The sequence below is a fragment of the Leucopleurus acutus genome, assembly GCF_964270905.1.
Source record: "Leucopleurus acutus genome assembly, chromosome: 9".
Lineage (NCBI taxonomy): Eukaryota > Metazoa > Chordata > Mammalia > Artiodactyla > Delphinidae > Leucopleurus > Leucopleurus acutus.
Genome location: NC_139144.1, coordinates 20,596,506 through 20,616,627, shown reverse-complemented (window position 1 = coordinate 20,616,627; position 20,122 = coordinate 20,596,506). Strand labels below are relative to the sequence as shown.

Sequence of the window (20,122 nt, the reverse complement as noted above, 5' to 3'; positions counted from 1 at the left end):
AACTTTCCCAAGGTCACAAAGAAGTCCAGTGGTGGAAACTGGATAGGAGCTAAGTGCTTTTCTCAGTAGAGGATACTGAATGCCTCCCTGCCTGGCCCCAGTTGTATTAATAACCAAAAGGTTCTTCTATGAGCATAAATTAAGATATTTATGAAATTTAGTCCTTGATATCTCAAAGGGCTCTGGGCCTTCTGGGAGCTCCACAGGCTAAGCTGGTGGCAGGGATGTGCATATAGATGTGCGAGGTCACAGACTGGCCTCCAGTTAACCTCAGCAGGGCCCTTCTACCATGGACCACAGGGGTTCCTGCTGGCAACAGTCTAGATTCTGGTGATATGTCTCTGGCCCTGGTGCTTGGTGCCCCTTCCACATCTCCACTCCAAAACACTTGTCTTGCACAGGACACATTTCTGACAGTGGAAGAATGCGTGGAAATGTACCAAAAACCCAAAGAGCCTGTTGGTGTAAGTAAATATCATTTCTTATTTCTGCAGATGTATCCTTCTCTTGTTTATTCTTAGATGTGGCCTTGGGAAACTTAGAGGGGAATGATGAGTCAAGACGTAACTTAACAGCAATCCCAGGGAAGTGCAGCATCTTATTCTTAAAGACAAGAAAATCAAACTGTATTCAGGGTAGCTAAGGGACTTGCCTAGGAGCCTACCCCAAGTAGTGACAGGTTTTAAATTTTTCGGGCTTTCCATCTCCAGTAGATGGAACTAGGATGTCTCCTGAATATTTGTCTTTCCTATGAAGAGCAGTAGCCCACAGAGGAGTCCCTTTAGTGAAGTGTCACGGGGTTTATGTTGGAAAGACACAGGCAAAACAACCAGTTCCCCTGACAGTGAGTGAAAGATGGTTTCCAGGGTGCTGGTTGCCTCCTTCCTAGTAATATCCCTTTGCAAAATGTGTGCATACAAAACAGATCTTCTTTCACATGGTTACTAAGAATTGTGCATTTGCTTTTAGGTTGTCACCACCGGGAAGGAACAACTAGATTTTGAAACAGGACCACACATATTTGATTTGCAAATTTGTGTGAAGGATGACATGGGTGTCACTGACCTGCAGGTCCTGACGGTCCAGGTAACAGATGTGAATGAGACGCCTGAGTTTCAAGGCAACTTGGCAACAGGTAAGACACACTGGGGTGTGCGATGCAGCCCAGACGGCGGCATCAGGCAGGACGCTGGGTGACAGAGTGAAATAGAAAAGTAAATAAACAAGCAGCTGTTTCCCTGGAAAAGGCAACTGCTTAATGAGTGGGGAATAAGTGAAACGTCCGCCAGCCCAGGACTCCCAATAGTAACACCCAATAATTTACAAAGCCCTTTCCATCCACGGCTTCTCTTGGGCCTCTCCTGGGGAGGAACCTGGGGCTCAAGGACCTCAAGTGGATCATGCTGGAGGAAACTGGGCTGAGCCTGTTTACAGGCTTAGCACTGGATACCGGCCATTGACTGACTGGTTCATTCTCTGCATGGATGCTGACCCCTCGAGGGGACTGTGTATTTGGGGTCTGCTACAGGGTAGGGACAATACAGGGGACCGGTAACATCCTGCATGATCTCTCCCTGGCTCATGGCTTTGAAGGCCATCCATACACTGACAACTCCCAAGTCCACTGTTATTTTTGTTTGTTTTCTAGTTTTTGGATTCAATCATCTTTATTATAGGTTAAACCTGATATAGGTTTATCAATGTCACATTATATATCAGTACATACTACCTTGTTATTTTTTCAAAGGAATCTACTTTAGTACATCATATTAATAGTAAAAAGTCAAATAAGATGGCTAAACATCAACCTAGCGTATTAATGTCCTCTGGACAAGGCAAGCTAGAAACGCATTCACTTTACACACATGTAAGGGTAGTGTTCCAAATTAACTAAGAAGGTGCTACACCAGCTTCACCCTTGAACTCCTGACTCAGATAAAAACTGTCCTACCCAACATCTCCATTTGGATGTCTAATGGACATCCATGATATTGTGATTTATAATAAGAAACATATATTTTGTCTTTGTCCCCTCCTGGCACAGATCCTAAAATCGTTGGAATGTCCTAAGTGATGAGTGATAAAGGTGTCTTTTCTTGCATTAATGAGGTGACTTTTGGACCCCACCTAAGGATGGGTGTTGCCCACTAGAGAAACCAACCATATGATTAGAAGTTGGACAGTGGAGAGGGGGGAGGGGCTGGAGATTGAGTTAAATTGGGTTCAGTCACTAATGGCCAATGATTTAATCAGTCGTGCCTACGCAATGAAGCTTCCATAAAAGCCCAAAAGAACAGGGCTCAGAGAGCTTCCGGGTTGGTGAACACGTGGAACCTGGGGAGAGTGGGTGCCTGGAGAGGGCATGGGAACTGTCTGCCCCTTTCCCATACTGTGCCCTATGCATCTCTTCCATCTGGCTGATCCTGACTTATACCCTTTTATAATAACCCAATAATCTAGTAAGTAAAATGTTTCCCTGTGTTCACTAGACAGCAAACCCCTCTAGCAAATTATTGGAACCCGAGGAAGGGGTTGTGGGAACCTCCCATCTAGAGCTGGTTGGTCAGAAGCACAGGTGACCACCTGGACGTGTGATTGGCATCTGAAGGGTCAGGGGCTGTCTTGTATGATGGAGCCCTGCAGCTGTGGAATCTGACGCTATCTCTGGGTAGACAGACAGTGTCAGAATCGAGTTGAGTTGTGGGACACGCAGCTGGTGTTGGAGAATTGCTTGGTCGTGTGGGAACCCCCCTAGACACACACTGGAACTGGTGTTAGAATCTGACATCTCAGACTTAATGTGCCCCCAAACCACTCTTGACTCCTGTCTCCCTCCCCACCATCCCAGCCCAAATATGCTTCTCTCATCTTTCCCATTTTAGTTACTGGCAACTCCATCTTTCCAGTTTCATGGGCCAAAACCTCACAGTTACCCTTGATTCCCCTCTGTCTTTCACACCCAACATCAAACCCATTAGGAAATCCTGCCAGCTTCTAAGTTTATGCAGAATCCAACCTCTGCCCAGCAACCCCAGCATGGCTCGCCGGGATCACGGCAGTGGCCACCTAATCGGTCTCCTGCTCTGCCCTTGCCCCCTCTAGTTGATTCTTCTTACGAAAGCCAGAGGGATATTCTTAAACATCGGTTAAATCAAGGCACTCCTCTGCTTAAAACCCTGCAAGAACTTCCCATCTCCCTTACAAGGAGAACCAGAGTCTCCCTAAGGTCCTATCAGATCCGATGAGCCCCTTCCAAACACCATCTCTCCAACACATCTCCCCTTCACTCCTCTGCTGCCGCAGTCCCGGCCTCCTCACCCGTCTGTGAATATCCCAGGCACGCCCTACCCCGGCATCTTGCATCCACCGTTTCCTCTGCCCCTTCCCCTGCATCTTTATCTCCTCCTTTCTTTAAGAATCTTGACTCCAATGTCAGTGAACCTTCCAGAAGCACTCTATTTAACATGGTAACCCAACTCACCACATGCCTTATCCCTGATTCGTCTCCGTAACATTGCTCAGTAACATTCATGTATTTCATCATTTATTTTATTTTCTATATCTCCCCACTAAAATGCAGGCTTCATGACAGCAGGGTTTTGTGTTTTGTGAATGGCTGTACTCCCAATATGTAGATCCGTGTTTGGTACATAGTGAGAACTCAGTCAATATTTTTTTGAATGAAAGCCTGAGCAGTGATCAAAGGAAATGTACGCTGGAGCTTGGATGTAAGATGGCCTGGGTTTGAATCGTGATTCTATTACTTAGAAGCTGAGACAACCTCACAAATTCTCTGAGCCTGTGTCCTTGTTTGTAAAGTGGAGATAACTACAATACCTACTTTACAGGGCTGTTGTGAAGACGAAAGGAGGAAACATAAGTCCTCAGCATAGTGTCTCCAAAAGAGTGAGTTAATGTTAACGTTCTCAGTCATCTCAGAAAGCTTCTCAGAAAGAGATGCCAGGACAGAGCATGGCAGTCCCTCGGGCAAGGCTGGTGGTGCTAGTGACCCTGTCTGCTCCCTCTTCACCCTGCCGGCCGAGAACTCTGAAGTAGACGGAATCCATGTGTGGTCCCTTTCCTGAAGCTTGGTAGCCCTCCCTCTCCTTTTTTCCATATTCTCTCTGTTCCACTATAAGGCCTCTCATTTCAGGGACTCATTTCTGCTGAGATGCTAAGTGCACTTGAGGGGTGACCTAGGCTCGGTTTAGGAGGAATTTGCACGTGAAAGTGGATCTGGAACTCACACTGGAGGTTCCCACTGGGTTACTTTCCACCTCTCTGTCCTTATCACTCCCCTCCCCCACAAACAACAGTACCCTAGTTACCTCTCAACCCGGGAGATACATAAAGACTTGACACCAGCTTGGTAAATCCTAGCTCTTTCTTAATTCCCATAAATGGATCCACCCATGCAAGCTGGTCAGTGGTCTTACTCATGGCCTTAATCACTGCTTTCTTCTTTCCCCCAGTGCTTGGCTCGATATGGCTGTCCTCATTTGTTTGGGAATTCCTCGTTTGTTTTATCTAATAAAATGTTTCTTTTTTCCCCTTTGCATGCCGGTATAGGTCTAGACCTCTACATAGTGGAAGGAGCAAAGCCTGGATTCATTTACCAGGTGGAGGCCTTCGATCCAGAAGACACAAGGCAAAACACACCCCTCGGTGTAAGTCTCCTTGCTAAACTGCAGAGGGGCTTTTCTGTGTGGTCTTTGACACAGGAGCCTGGAGTCTCAGCGGGGTGGGCTGGGTGGGGGCAGTGGGAGGAATCTGCTGTCCACTGCCAGGCACAGAGCCCCGGGGAGGCTGGAATGGGTGAGGGGCTTCTGGGGACAGACACCCCACATTAGATCCATGGCTCTGTGTGATCCTGGACAAGTTCTTAATCTCTCTGAGCTTCAATTTCTCCATCTATAAAATGGAAGAATAATAGTATAGCACCTACCATAGTAGGGGGATGGTTAGTATTAGATAACACACATAAAGCCACTTAGTCCAGGGCCTGGTGTATCAAAATTGTTCAATATTTTTTTAATTCTAAGGCGATAAAAAAACCAGCTATATTATTCTAAAAATAAGCATAAAATGTATACCTCAAAGGCAGGCATTAACACTTCCTTTTCAAGAGATGAAGACAAGCTGCTTGGAGCCTAGTTTTAAAAGAAAATTAGAAGACAGTCCCAGGAGTTCCGAAGAAAAGGAGGATTTCCACAGAGAAAAGCAGGAGACTGAGTCCTGCAGCATTGCCTCGTGGTTCAGTCTGAGACTGCTGATCCCCACCTTTTTAATCAGTTTCCTTAAGGGGGCTGCCAGTGGAGCTCTTGTAACCACTAACACTCAGGCCAAGAAGCCTCTTAGCTTATCCCTGGGCAAGGATGCCTCAGCTCCCAGCTCTGCCCACCGATGGGTGGGTGCACAGCTCCCAGTTTGTGTACCCAACGCAGCTGGGCAGCCCAGGCTGGAGAGGAAAAAACCAAAGCTAATGCCACCTGTCTAATCTTGGAGCAGACAAAACTCCAGCAAACCCACCGTACAGAGAAGAGACTTCTTGAACTATGACACCTGGGGAATTGGCAACGCCAGGAGGCTGTCTCTGCCTTTGCTGCATGGTTTGCAGCTTCAACTGGACTACTTTCTCTAACAGGAGGGAGCTTTGGGAATGAACTCCAGAACCAATAGAATATGGTTCTACAGGGTCTGCAACAAAGCTGTTTTAAGATTATTGAACATATCTTAAGTTAGGGAACAATTTGTTATCATTGGAAGACAATCCTTCTGTCAAAAAAACAACCAATCAACCCATTCGTTCATCCAAGATTCTATCTGCATGAATAAGTGATTAATATGCAGACACTTAGTGGGTCCCTACTACCTGCTAAGAGCAATACTAGGTGCTTTAAATGCGTACTTATTAATAACACACTTGGTCTATAACTTACAAATGTGTTTGTCTGAAAGTAACAGAAAACTTAACCACAGTGGTGGATATGAGATTTGTTTTCCTTCCATAACAAGAAGACCAGAGGCAGGCACGCAAGCAGTCCAGGGCTGGCACAGCTGCTACTCTCAGCAACCTTGGCTCTTCCTATCTTTCTGCTATTTCATCCAGTGTATGTTGGCTTTGTTCTCCCTTTGTTAACCTCATGATTACAAGATGGCTGCTGTACCTCCAGGCTTTACCTCTAAGTTCCAGGCAGGAAGAAGAAGAGAAAAAGAAAGCAGGATGGGGTACAGGATAAAGGAGGCAGGCCAACCCAGTTTGTCCCTTTTTTGGTGGGGAAACCAAGACCCTCCTGGAAACCCTACCCAGGGGTCTTCTGCTTACTTCTCAATGGCCAGAACTGTGTCTTATGGCCACTGTTGCTTGGTGGTGACCAGGGGAAAAGGGATTCTGGATGGACATTAAGTCAGCAACCCAAAGCACAGTACCACACTTATACATTTAATTCATTTCAACATTTACCAAGAATCCACTATGTGCCAGGCTTTCTATTAGATGCTTTGGCTACAAAGACGAATAAGACGCATCTTTGTACCTCAAGAAGTTTACAGTCTGGATGGGAGACATTCATGCATACACCAAATAATGATAATTCAATAAGATCGTTACTATAAAGTTTGTACAAGATGCAGTGGGGGCAGAGTGGAAGGAATCTCGGCTGTGAAGAAAAATATTTATTTTTAAATCTCCATTTCAATATATATTTCGAAAATTAGGCAGAAGGAACAAGGTCATGGCCCTTTCAAAAATACCTCCTAAGCCAGGTTGTTACCCTTTCAGATGAAGGGAAGCAGCCCAGGTGGGGAGCAAATACAGTAGGTGTTGCTCCCTTAAAAGAAAATGTAATGCCATCCAAAGATATCGGAGAGCAGCTGCAGGCCCTTGGAACCTGGAGCTGGGTGGCTGCAACTGTGGCTTCTGCAGTGAGTTTAGGATTGTTTGGGGAGGGGGCACTGCAGCAGAAATCGTTAATGAAGTATTTAACACCTGTGCTGGAACTGACAGCTGCACCGAAAGTCAACAGCCAGCCCTCAGGAGCAGTGAACATAACCTAGAAGGAACCTTTCTCAGACTAGCAAAAGGTAATAACAGTTCAGGAAGTAACATGCCACGGCCTTTGTACATAGACATTTTATTCTGCCCGCTTGGTGGTACTAAATGATATATTTTGCTCCCTACAAGGAGAAAGGAGATGGGTTAATTTGCTATTGACCAAACCTGTGCTTCTCAACTGTGGCTGTAAATTGAAACCACCAGAGGAACTTGCAAAAGCACAGAGATCTGGGTCCAACACCCTAAGAGTCTGATGTGATTGACCTGGGGTGTGGCCCAGGCATCAGGTTTTTAAAGCACCCCACCCAGTGATCTCTTGTGCTGCCAGGGTTGAGAACCGCTGCTTTTTTTTTTTTTAATCAAAGTATAGTTGATGTACAATATTATAGGTTACAGGTGTCCAATATAGTGAATCACCATTTTTAAAGGTTATACTCTATTATAAAATATCAGCTACATTCCCCGTGTTGTACAATATCTCCTTGTAGCTTATTTAATACCTAATAGTTTGTACCTCTTAACTCCCTCCCCCTAAATCGCCCGCTCTTCCCTCTGCCCACTGGTAACCACTAGTTTCTTCTCTATATCTGTGAGTCTGCTTCTTTTTTGTTATATCCACTAGTTTGTTGTATTTTTTAGATTCCACACTAAGTGATATCATCCATTACGTGTCTTTCTCTGACTTATTTTACGGCTTTAAGACACAGTTTCCCACACTCCCCAGGTCTCTCCCTTGGAGTTTTGGATTCTGTGGGTCTGAGATGGGGCCAGGAATCTACAGATTTGCCAGATACCTTGGGTGACTGTTCTGGTCAGAACAGTGTTCTGACCCAGTTCTGGGTTCCCACTGTTCTGGGAACACTGGTTTATGAGTGCTTCTCACTGGGTGTTCAAGCCCCTGCATGAGAACATACCTAGGATGCTTCAAAAACGCAGATTCCTAGACTCTGCATCGGAATGCTGAATTGGACCACAAACTTCCCAGGTGATTCTGATGCATTCTGCCCTTGGAGAACCATTGACCTGAGTAAACAAGCACAGACTTTAATAAAATACCAAAGCATGTGCAGGAAGCCACCTGGGCTTGGTTTGTGCCTGTCATCTTACCTGGTGGGTTCCAGGAGTCACCTTGCTCATGGCAGCGACTAGAGGAGGAAGGATAAATTAAATATTAGCTCTAGGACACCTCCGGAACCTGCAACTCTTTTACAACAAATCCTCCACCCTCATCCAGCTTAATAAAGTGAAACTGTGTTTGTCACAGATTGTGCAAAATTGGGGCTAATACAGAAACCACTGGTATTTGCTCCCTCCCTTTTAAAGAAAGTTCTAAAGCATGTGGTTGTACATTGTTTGGACCCGCACTGACCCATAGAGCTAGACTGTGAGCCAGAAATCAGTGCTGTGCCTTTAAATGTTCTAGTAGCCCCATCAAGAAGGTAAAACGAAACAGGTGAAATTCATTTTAATACAGTTGAACTCCATATATCCAAACTATTATCATTTCAACATATCATCAACATAAAAATGACTCGTGAGATACTATACATCCTTTTTTTCATAGTATCTCTTCGGACTCGTGTATTTTACACTTAAAGCTCATCTCCTTTTGGACCAGCCACAGTGCAGATGCTCTGCGGTCACAGGTGCCCGTCGCTGGTGGCCTCTGTGCTGGACGGTGTGGCTGCGGCCCAGCATTCGCTCCCCTGCCGGTGCACCTTCTGTGTTGTGATGGGTGCAGAGGGAGGAGGCTCAGAGGCAAAGCATCAGGACACAGAGGCGTGCAGGACGGTCCCTGTGTGAATAATTAGATTTACTGGCATTTCTGCCTGCCCTTTCTCCACCTCCTGAAGGAGGCTCTCTGGGGCCCACTCCCTCCCACCCAACTCCCACACTCCCCGCCCCTCATGCTTGGAAATGGCCACCGTGACTGCAGCAGAGCTTCCTTGGAGACTCGAAGGACGTTAATCAGTTTCGCAGCTGGAGGCAAAGTGATCTAGTGCAGCAATTCTTCCATTAAGGGGCTTTCTCTTGGCCTTTCCATTAGGGAAGGACTTTTGCATAAAGTGAAATGTGCTTTGTCTCCACCAGGGCAGACAAAGGATGAAATTAAAAGAGCAATAACCTTGCTACCAGCTGGGCTACCAGGAGGGCAGCAGGGGAAGCAATTCTCTCTCCACCTCCATCTTGCTCATGGCTCTGAGAAGTGGCATCACCTTGCAGTCTTCCTGAGAGTAGAGTGATCAGCAGATGACTGTCAGTCCCACTGGATGGAAGTTTTCAGGTCCCCTGAGCAGCCCCCTATTTCCTGGCGAGGGAAGGATCTGAGGCCCTCGCCTGGGCCAGGTAATGCCAGTGAAAATCAAGGGATTCTGCTCATCGCCTTCCACCCACCCACCCACACCCCTACTATTCACTGCCCCCCAGGCATCTGCCTAACTCAGGAGTCTCCGCTGGAAGTCTTTACAAAACGCTTTATACTCCAGGTCCTCATGAGAATGCTTGAGAAGGGAACAAGCAGTGCTATTTGAAAATTCCCACTCCAAATACACCACCACTGATGATGGTTCATACGTCGGGAGAGATACTTCCTCAAATAGAAGGGCATCATTGTTCTTAAGATTAGCGACGCCTGAATCAAAGAACAGGACCCAGGCTGATCACGGAAAAAGACTGACAGAATACAGGAAGATCTGCAGCTTCCTCAGTAAAGGATTGCATCCTTTACATATCTATGGCATGTTGCATTTATACATGTGGCTCTTCTTAAAAACAAATATTTGTCTATAACCCACCTAGCTCACCCTCATGATAATAACACACACAAGCAGAGCCCAGTTGAGTTAAGGGCTTGCAGTAGGTTTTTTTATGGTAGCTGTTTTTTTCCTCCTAGGCGCCCTTCCCTCCCACTCCTGTCCCCCACCTCCCACCTCTGAGCTGCTTTGGGGTGGAATAGGGGGAAAAGAGAGGAATTGAGGCTTTTATAAAACATTCAGCTTACACTGAAAAATAATAGGACCGTGGCGTCACCTTTATAACTTGCCCTGGCCCAGTAGAGAGATGCTGCCTGTCTGGGCCCTCTGGGTGGGCTTGGGGGCATGTTCTCAGTGGCTGGTAGGGTCATTGGCACTCCCCGGACTTGGGAGGAATAAAGGTCCTGCTTCCCCCTGGAAACTTGGCCCCTGGAAATTGACTGCTCTCTTCCTACGAGCTGGGAGGCTTAATTCTTGTCGCTTGATTCCACTGCAGGCCCGAAAGCAACCGAGGGCTGCAAATCAGCACAGGTTGGATCATTATTCGCCCGTGACTCCAGCTGTAGCGGCGGGGGCGGGGGCGGGGGTGGGGCGGGTGCCGGCCCGGAGGTGGCGTGCCCTCCCCAGGGAGCCTGACATTTCAGGAAACTGGGCCAGCTCCCTCGCAGCCTTTTTTCTCTCCGCACCGGTGTCACAATAAAGGATGAATGGGGCAGGAAGCCTGCTCATCGTTCTCCACCCCGAAGCTCTGTGTCCGTGAGCAAAACATTGCCGCCAAGGGGCTGCAAAGAGAGAAACCTGGGGTGACGGTAAAGGAATATTCCCTGCGGGGACGCTCGAGAGCTTGTCTGACAAGCATTTGTTCACAGAATTGATCTGATTACTCAGGACTTTTCTTAGCCAGTATTGGAGCAGAGAGGGGCTGCCGTTGCTTTTCATCCTATTTAATTTCTGTTTTCCAAGAACGAATATCAAGGGAGCAGCTTTGATTAAACAAGCCTTTAAAAAGGGAAGAGAATGCCAGGTTTTACAGAAAGCTTTGCTGAGTCGCTGGCAAATGGCCACATGACATAATATTTTTAGTCTATGGATATTATCTCCTTTCTAAGTACCAAACTGCTATTCCCATTAACAGAAGCTCGTAGGTTCAGGGATAAAGGAAATTAGCCTGGCTCTAAAAGAAAAAAAAAAAAATCGGGATTCCAGGAAATCAGCCTCTTAATAAAAATTTAAAAGAAATTCCCCGTGTTCTAATCCTACAGCTCTCTCCCCTTTCTGTCTGCTGCTGTTGCTTTTTTCTTGCTTGCTGAGACTGGAGGACGATTTCATACCCAAGTCCAGCATTACCAAATTGAAACAGACTTTTTATAAAGGTTGGCAACGTTTTTGTTGTTGTTGCCTTTTTAAGATCCTTTAAGGTGGGAATGGGGGTCTCAGATGGGAAATACGCGAGATGAAAGCCCCAATATTGAACATTTAACAAATATTTATTGAGCACCTAGTATGTGTTAGGCATAGGGATAGAGCAGTGAATAAAATGAAGCCCCTTCCCTCATGGATCTCACATTCTAACTGGACAGTAGTAGTTAACATACATGGACAGCTTCCCTCTGCTAGGCACTGTTCTAGAACTTTACGTGATCTCCCCGTGGGGCATGCCTTATTATTATTCCTCTTTGTTGCACAAGCTCTCATAAAATGGTAGAACCAGGATTCAGATTCAGCAGTCTGGCTCCAGCCTGGATCCAGAGCCACTTCACGACTCAACTGCCCCAATGTGTGACTCATGTTCCGGATGGGTCTAAGAGGCTGCCTTCTCTGTTGCCCTAATATCCTATATTTATCCCTTGTGGAGCACCTGTCCCACATCTTCTCTGTATGTTCCTTCGATTGACCATCATCTTTGGCAGAGCAGGGCTGTCTGTCATCTCCATATCCCAAGACCTTGCACTGTTTGGGAAACAACCAGCTCCGGGGACCTATCTCCTAGAGCATTTTAAAACACATGTGGAAAGGCATCCCGATTCAGGTGCATATAGTAAATGCCTTGCCGGGGTCTCTGAACTCTGCCATTCCAGCACATCCAGCTTGAGCCTCTGATATGTGGATATGTGAGGATTCTCTGCAGGAAAGGCTCTGCTCACAGAGCCAGGACAGCTCCACGCGCTGCCAGCTGCAGGCCCAGGCAGTGAGCTGGAGAGTTGGTGGGGGGCTTGGGATTTAAACATCACACCTCTGAGTGCTGTCAAGGTGCTTATACAATTTGGAGGGCGGGGTAGCTGGGAGAAGGGCACTTCTTGGCATTGCCCAAATATTTCCTCTTAAAAATGGGTTGGAAGCACCTAAGTAACCAGCAAGAAAGACTTAGTAAAATAAGCCCTTACAGTAGAAGGCCATATCGTCATTAACCAACCAGTCTATAAAATGAGACAAGAATATGGGCCAATGCTCAAGCTATAAATAAAAAGAACAAAATATTATAATTGTGGTTAGAACATCATCTCAATTTTTTGGAGGGCGTATGTTTGCATAGAAAAGAACAGAAAACTTCATGAAAATGATGAGATTTTACAGGTGATTAATATTTTCTTTTTTAGACTTTTCGGTCCCAGTTTTTTGGTTAAAAATATGTTCATTACAATTAGAAAAATGTTATTAAATAATAAACGGACAGTAAACACTTTAAAAAATCGTTTAAAAATCTTACATTGGCCCCAAAGGAGAGCTTTCATCTATTTTCTGTGCGTTCTCTCTCCTCTACGGGGAGCTCAGCTGCAATCACAACACAGCAAATCACTGTGTTGGAAAGCTCGGCTGACGTTTCCTTTGATTCTAGACTTCAGGGGCTGTGGCTCTGGTTGCATAACCTCCACTTATGATCTGATCCAGAGATCATCCCTCACCCTAGTGGGAAATAATGAAACCTTCTGCCCTTAAAGCCCTTTGGAACAGATGGCTATAAATACGTAAGCCTCACGTGTTGCCGCGCAGCCCTTCACGTTTTCCAGTGTGCCTTCCGATTTAATCCTTACCATAATGCGGACGAGCTGTTGGTGGTCTCAGCCCTAAGTTACAGGCAAGGAAGGGACTTGTCCCAGGTCCTGAGGTGAGAACCAGAGCTTGGACTCAGCTCTTCTGATCCAGGGCCTTCCCCTGCTTCTTGACTCCACGATGGGAGCAAGGAAGCAATTCGGACAAGCGCCCGTGGATGGACAGGGGTGGGCCTCCTATGGGCTGGCCCTCAGTGGGATGTGCAAAGAAGCCTGTGTCCTTATCAGAGCAACTGGTGCTGGGCAAGGGGTCCTCAAGAGAGCTGGGCTGAGCACTGGGAACCAATGAGGACAGACCCTCAACTCCCCAGGATGTGCAAAGGCTTGACCAGAGGCCATAGCCCTGAGATGGGATGTTAAAAAGCGCGTCTACATCCCAAACCAGCTTCCAACTTGGACTCTAGTACCTGCTAAGGTTCATTCTCTCTAACACTTGTCTCTTTCCTTTTCCCTGCCATCATTGTAATGAATGATGCTTTGTGAGCATTTTCACACCGCACCGTATCCTGAGTTCTTTTAAGGAAAGGGACCAGATCGTATTTGCTTTAGTACTGTCCTATTTCCTAATGCATGGGAGCTGTGTTGAAAGAGTGTTGGTTAAAGCCAAGACACCAAATCAAAGCCAGAAGTTGTCCTGGGAAGCAGAAGTGAGAATACAGTGATGGGGATAAGTATGCTGGACTCAGAAGCAGGGAGCTGTTTATGTGTATTTTCTGTAATTGAAGCAGGATCCAGTGACCAGCTTCTCAGGGTGTAGCCGATCAGGGTCAGAGGCTCAGACCAACTGATCCAGAGCCTTCTTGAATCAAGAACCATTAAGCCTGAGAACCGCCCATTTGGGCCTCATCCTGATACATCAAAAATGTTGCGCGAGGGTTTCCCTGGTAGCGCAGTGGTTGAGAATCTGCCTGCCAATGCAGGGGACACGGGTTCGAGCCCTGGTCTGGGAAGATCCCACATGCCGCGGAGCAACTAGGCCTGTGAGCCACAACTACTGAGCCTGTGTGTCTGGAGCTTGTGCTCCACAACAAGAGAGGCTGTGACAGTGAGAGGCCCGCGCACCGCGATGAAGAGTGGCCCCCGCTCGCCGCAACTAGAGAAAGCCCTCGCACAGAAATGAAGACCCAACACAGCCAAAAATAAATAAATAAATAAATAGCGTGCCCTTTAAAAAAAAAAAAAAGTTGCGTGGGCCAAGAATATAAAATGGGAAGTGAACAAACTCATCTCTTGGGGAAAGCTACATAGGTGTGCTTAGTAATATTTTTTTTCCTTGTTTTTTAGTATTTCCTGATTTCCCCTTCAAAGAGTTTCAGAATGTCTGCTAATGGGACCCTCTTCTCCACAACAGAATTTGACTTTGAAGCAGGACACAGCAGGTAGCCTTTGCCAATGACTTTGCTTGAAGTACCTTTTATCTGAGTGTCCAAGGAACAGGCCTAGTGCAGACTGAGGGCAGCTGCGGAGGCCCTGAGTGGTCTGTTGCCTTGCTGCTAGGTTCAGAGGGTATGAGCTCCAAAGAGGCATCAGGAGTAAGGCCATTATCTGAAGGCCTCCTTCCCACCCAAAATCTACATCTCTGGATCACAAGAGCGAAGGTGTGGGAGGGGGCCCCTGAAGCATCCGGAGGACTGCCTCAGATGCCCTTCTGGCTCTGGAGAGGCAGCTGTCAGAGCTGTTCGCCGACATCAGAGCAGAATGGTGGAGGTGAGCAGGCCTCTGGGGAAAGAGATGAGGAGTAGCCAGGGTTTGAGGGTGAAAACACACAGGCCTTGGGGTCCACACAGGTTTGGCTCTGGGATCTGCAGCAGGTGTGAGAAGCAGGGCTAGTTATCTAATCCATGGCAGCCTCAGTTTCCTTACGTGGGTGGATGAGGCACTTTGCCAAGATAACGGGAGCGAGGATGGAGAAAGGGTGTGCAACGTGGCGGGCGGGAGATGGCAGCCGTCAGTAATAACTATAGGATGAGAAATGGAGGGGTGGGGTTTTAGAGATGAGGAAAGAAGGATAGACCTAGCAGATCTGACTCTGCAGGGGGATATGGAGGGGGGTGGCCAGAAAGGGGACGGACACTTTCCTCCTTCCCTCCCCCCACCCCATTTGCAGTCATGTCAGCAAAGCTTGACTCCCTGACTTGGGCTGTTTCCTGACAGGTACCATCTCATCGTGGAAGTGAGAGATAGCCAAGGGCTCAGAGCCTCCATGGAGCTGCAGGTGAACATCGTGAATATCAATGATGAGATCCCTCGCTTTACCAGGTAGCCCTGAGGGCTTGGGAGGGGAGTCTCCGTGGGCCGGGGGGTACCATGTCTCTTAAGTGGCTGAGCTGCCTCAGACAAACTTCATGCAAGGCAGAGGGCTGCCCTTTGCTCTGGCCTGGAGGAGAGGTAAGAGGCTCATTTACCTGGACCTCCAGACTTAACATCTTCCACCTCTGTTCCCCCCGTCTCCACACCCCACAGACGTGTGCACCATGGGATTCTGGGTATGGTGGGGAAGGGGTGGAGGCCAGACACCACGCCCCTGGTGCAAGGTTTGCCACTGGGCACATGCAGAAGGCAGAAGGCGGGTACTCGTAGGATAGGAGGCTCACCGCTAATAACGGCAGAATCCTAGAGCACGTCATCAGTCCAGGCTCCATAAAGCCCACTGTCAGGAGGTCATCCTCTCCGACTGAGGAGAGGCTGTCTCGATGGTGCCTAAGGGGCCTGCCCACTGCTGGGTGCTCTAAGTTTCCTCCTGTTGTGGTGGATTCAGAAAGGAGATCTGCCTTGTCTGGCAGCTCCTCCATCCAACAGACGTGAGGAAGGTAAGTGAATCTGGTAGAGGCAGCCTGTGGGAATGTGCCCGGCACCAGCCCAGGCACAAAGGCGAGACCAGAGCCTGTCACAGACAAGGATTTAGGAGGCGGAGATGGGATTCTGAGCTGGCATGTGACCCTGCAAACAGCCTGGTTACTGGTTACAAGACTCCACCCCCCACCGTACCCCATAGTTGCTGAGCCAGGCTCAGGAACCAGCCACAAGAAAACTGGCAAACTCCCCTGCCTGGGTTCACTGCATTCATGGAATACATTCAGCTCGGGAGACTCCACCAACCAAAAGCCACTGGGCCCCAGACCTATGTAGAATGCTTGCAAAAGTATTCCGAGATTGAGGTATTAAAGCAACTCCACTCACGGGCTACCCAAGTGCCTTTTGGCAAAACGCACCACAGTTGTGAAACTTCTGGACGTTATCACAGTCTACAGCCCAGTTGCTGAGTGTCAACATGGAGGGAGCAGCAGCAGAGGCACTCCCACAAAATGCTTGCCGGGTTAAGCTCAGCAGGACGGTGCAGTGCATTTCTGCTGACGGGCTCTTCCAGGAACACAGTACAGGCAGTTTATAAATAATTGTGACATCCCAGCCTGGATTCGGACTCAAGTATTGGCCAACACAGCAATGCGGATTCATCAGTGATCCCCCAGAGGAAGGCGATGGCGGTGGGGCTAGAGCTGACACGTTCTGCGATGGCCTCTCCACACCCCCAGTCTGTGAGGTGGGAAAGCAGACTAATGGGCCTGCAAAGGGGAAAATAATCAGTTCGCCCAAGGGGCAGAACGTGTAGGCCATCTGGTTTGGACTACATCTTCCAAAATAAAGCAATTGGCCTCAGCAGAAGGAGAACATGACCTTGGCTGTTTGTTGGGGTCCCCCAGAGATTGCTCTGGAACTCTGGTTCTCATTTTTGGTTTGAGAGATGAACCTGTTAGGCTCCATCCCAGACAAGGAAGCATGACCTCTGTGACTGTCTAACCATTTTTAAAAAAAACAGTCGACTTAATTTCAAACAGTGTTCCCTGGATGTTGGTAAGGATGGGTCTGGGAGAGCCTGTGATCTAGAAGGATGTGAGGCAGGATCTGGGGCAGGATGGCTGCCCTACTTTGCCAGGGCTGCTCAATTAGAGCCAAGCTAGTCCCTCAGCCATCCTCACTTTCAACAAGTTTGCTCAGTTTCAAACTAGGTACTAACTTTGAGGGTTTCCTGGTTCCCTTGAACCATCATCCTTCTTTTCTCCCAAATCAGTGCTAGGACTAACCATAAGTTATTTAATTCAGGATGAACAAAATTAAATCCTCAAATGGACTCAAGCAGACCGAGTTTGAGTGTGAAGTTAGAAATGCAAAATGTGGAAACAACTCTTCTATCTCTACTATTTGTTAAGGTCCTGCAATGAAATACAACCAAAGCAAGTACTATTTCTGCTGTTGAAAATGCCTCACCATTTTTCTCCCGGGTGGTGACAAATGCTGAACGTTTCATGTTCTCGTGATGTGCACTCCAGGATGCTGCCATTATGAAAGTCGGGCAGTTTACTATAAGAGTACCCGACTTACATTCACCCTCTACCTCGCAAACAGTGCTCGCTATTCTTGCAAAGAACTTTGTTTTAGAGTCAGGCAGGTGGGTCTTTCTCCCCTTCTGCCCATTTCTTTTGCATTCATTCACAGTCCTTTTCAACCTGGCGCGAGGCAGTGTAGACACACTTTATGGACTTACAGAAGCCATCCCAGGTCATCCTGGATTCACACCCTTTCCCCTGAGTGTGGCCCTGGGTCCAGGCTCTGGTGAGCCAGTGTCACGGGGAGAAGAGTGTGGGAATTAGTGATATCAGAGTTTTCCCCTGTCGGGGGGGCTGCAGGGGTCCTGGCTTCACTGCATTTGAACAGATTTCTACTGTGGTTTGAGGATAACACTTCTAAGTTAAGTGATATTTTATACATGCTTGGGTCTTGGATCCCCAAACCAAATAAACCACAGATTTTATCTTCTGCCAGCCTCAATATCAAGTCAGCCAAGGACAGGATGTTGTACCCGGGGAGTTGTGTCTTCACCAACAGCCTGATCAGTCCTCTTCACGAGGACCTGATTTCCCGGAACGCCCAGCGTGGACTGGAGGAGCCCGCAGATGAGGGTCCTAAACAGCTGCACTCCTGACATTTGCAGCGGGATACTTCCTGCGGTGGGGCTGTCCTGGGCATCGTAGGCTGTTTAGCAGCATCCCTGGCCTCGACTCACTACACGCCGATAGCAGCCTGCTCCTCTAGTTGTGACAAACAACATAATCATCTGCAGCTGAGAACCACTGTCTTCGAAGGGAAGGAGGAGGGTGAGAGGGAGGGGATTTCTCTCCCAAGGTGTCCTCTGTCTGTCCTATGAGAGGCTGGGAGCCTCTGGCTGTCACCTCTGGTGACTCCTCATAATAGTCCTTCTCAAACTTTAAAGTGCTACCCCGCCCCCGACCCCGCACATCTGGTGAAACTCTGGCTCCTGATTCAGTGGTCTGGAGTGGCCGGAGGACCCAGCATGCTCAGGAAGGCAGTTAGGAAGGCGGGGACCACCCCTGGGGTAGCAAAGACGAGGCTGTGAAGGTCGCACGGTGTCTTAGTGATCTCTGTTGGAAATTAACGGAAGCCCCTCAATGCAGCCAAAGGAAAAAATCCAATACGTGAGAAACAGGGTCTCTCACACAGTGGAATAAGGGCTTAGTCCAGCCTGGGGAGCCAGGGCCGTCCCCCTCTCTCCTCTGGCTCTGCTTTTGGTTCCTGCCACCCCGCCTCCTCGGCTGCCTCCCACTTTGTCCATCCCTGGACCCACTGGTGGGCGGCACGGATTCCCTGACATCGGTGTGTGCCAGGTAAGTAAATGGACAAACGGCAGCTTCTGCAGGACCCCTGGTAGTGAGAGGTCCAGAGCACTGAGGTGGCTTCTTGGCCTGAACAAGATTACTGTCCCCCATCAATGGAGCGAGCCTACAGGAGGTCGCCCCAGGAGTGGGGGCCGGCCCAGGATCCCGAGAGCAGCCTGGCTGGGCAGGCCCTGGTTCCAGCTGTTCTCAGCCTGCCTCTGACTCCCCTGGAGGTCCCCGCTCCTTTCTCCTCCCTCTGGCCCTACAGATGATGGGACAGAACCGCAGAGACCTTCTGAGCTCATGAAATGAACGCAATCCTTTAGATCCGAGGTAGAGTATTCATTCCCCTCTTAAAGACAATCCCACATGGGAAAACCCAAATTTAAGAAACTGGTAAATTAAAGATGACTATTTGTCCCACTGAAGTGATTTTCCCTCCACAAAAGGACTTCCTGCAGAGTTATTTTAAACAATAAGCTTCCTTTGGTACATTCAAAATTATTTAGTTTACGCAGGTTGTGCAGTTAAAACCTCAAACATATCTGTCTGGTTTCGGGCCTTTTCCAAGGCAGCAGAGGTCTGAGGATGGTGCATAAGTTAGCAGTTTGGGCTTACTTTGTAAGAAGTCATCCTTGGAGGGCAGCACGCTGACCTTAGCTTCTGCCAGTGGGGCTCATTTCTCCCTTCAGAGAGCTGACCTCACGGTTAACGCAACTTGGAAAGGCATACACGTTCTGTGTGTAAATTCTGCCTCCTCAGAACAAAAAAAAAAGGGGGGGGGGAAGAAATAAAAAGTGAGCAGAGGCCCTGGGATAGAGAAGGTTCACAATGTAATCAGCTTCTGGGGGCAGCCATGGTGTGGGCATCAGGAAGTTATAGTTTTGGATATTGTGTCCAGAGGGATTTTTAAAAGAATTCAGGAAAATTCTGCACACGAACTGGGAGAAGAGAAGACAGCTGGACAGGCCGACTATCCTTATTTTAAAAGATGTTAATGCCAAGGCTGACCTGAAATGGCATCAGGCCTGCGTGGAGTCAGGGACCATGGCTGGTATAAATCGTTGCCATCGCAGCATGGCAACTTCTTTGCATCCACAGGGATGTGATCTGTGGCAACACAAAAGCCAGTCACCCCTCCTTTCAGCTGCTGAGCTCTCCCTCCCCAACACATTGATGCAACTCCAACAGCTCAGCGCTATATTTAGCACGAACTAAAATACCCACCTCCCAGACTCCACCCTCCTGTGCCCCTGAAATGAGCTGTGTCTGCTGTATTTCTGTTCCAGCCCAACGCACGTGTACACGATTCCCGAGGAGCTGGGTCCAGGAGCAATTGTGGCCAATATCACAGCTGAGGACCCTGATGATAAAGGTTTTACCAGCTTCCTCTTCTACAGCATCACTACTGTCAACAGCTATTTCATGATCAATCAGTGTAAGTCACACACACACACACACACACACACACACACACACACACACACACACACATACATACACACACATCCTTATGTGCATCCTTTAATTCAGCCATTTGGATTGTTTTACAAATATTTTCTCTGTCTTCTGGTCTGGGGCATGCCTTTCCAT

At 48.0% G+C, this 20,122-nt stretch overlaps 1 protein-coding gene across 1 annotated transcript in view; it reads left to right on the top strand.

The window, feature by feature from the left end:
- CDHR3 (cadherin related family member 3) overlaps positions 1-20,122 on the top strand; it is a gene marked incomplete at both ends in the record, with an annotated part of 71,559 nt that overhangs the window by 19,517 nt on the left and 31,920 nt on the right. Inside the window, 5 exons of the mRNA XM_082846415.1 lie at positions 970-1,135; positions 4,570-4,667; positions 14,142-14,236; positions 15,012-15,116; positions 19,819-19,967. Of these exons, the coding sequence (XP_082702541.1) occupies positions 970-1,135; positions 4,570-4,667; positions 14,142-14,236; positions 15,012-15,116; positions 19,819-19,967 (613 nt within the window). The remainder of the gene's footprint in view (positions 1-969; positions 1,136-4,569; positions 4,668-14,141; positions 14,237-15,011; positions 15,117-19,818; positions 19,968-20,122) is intronic.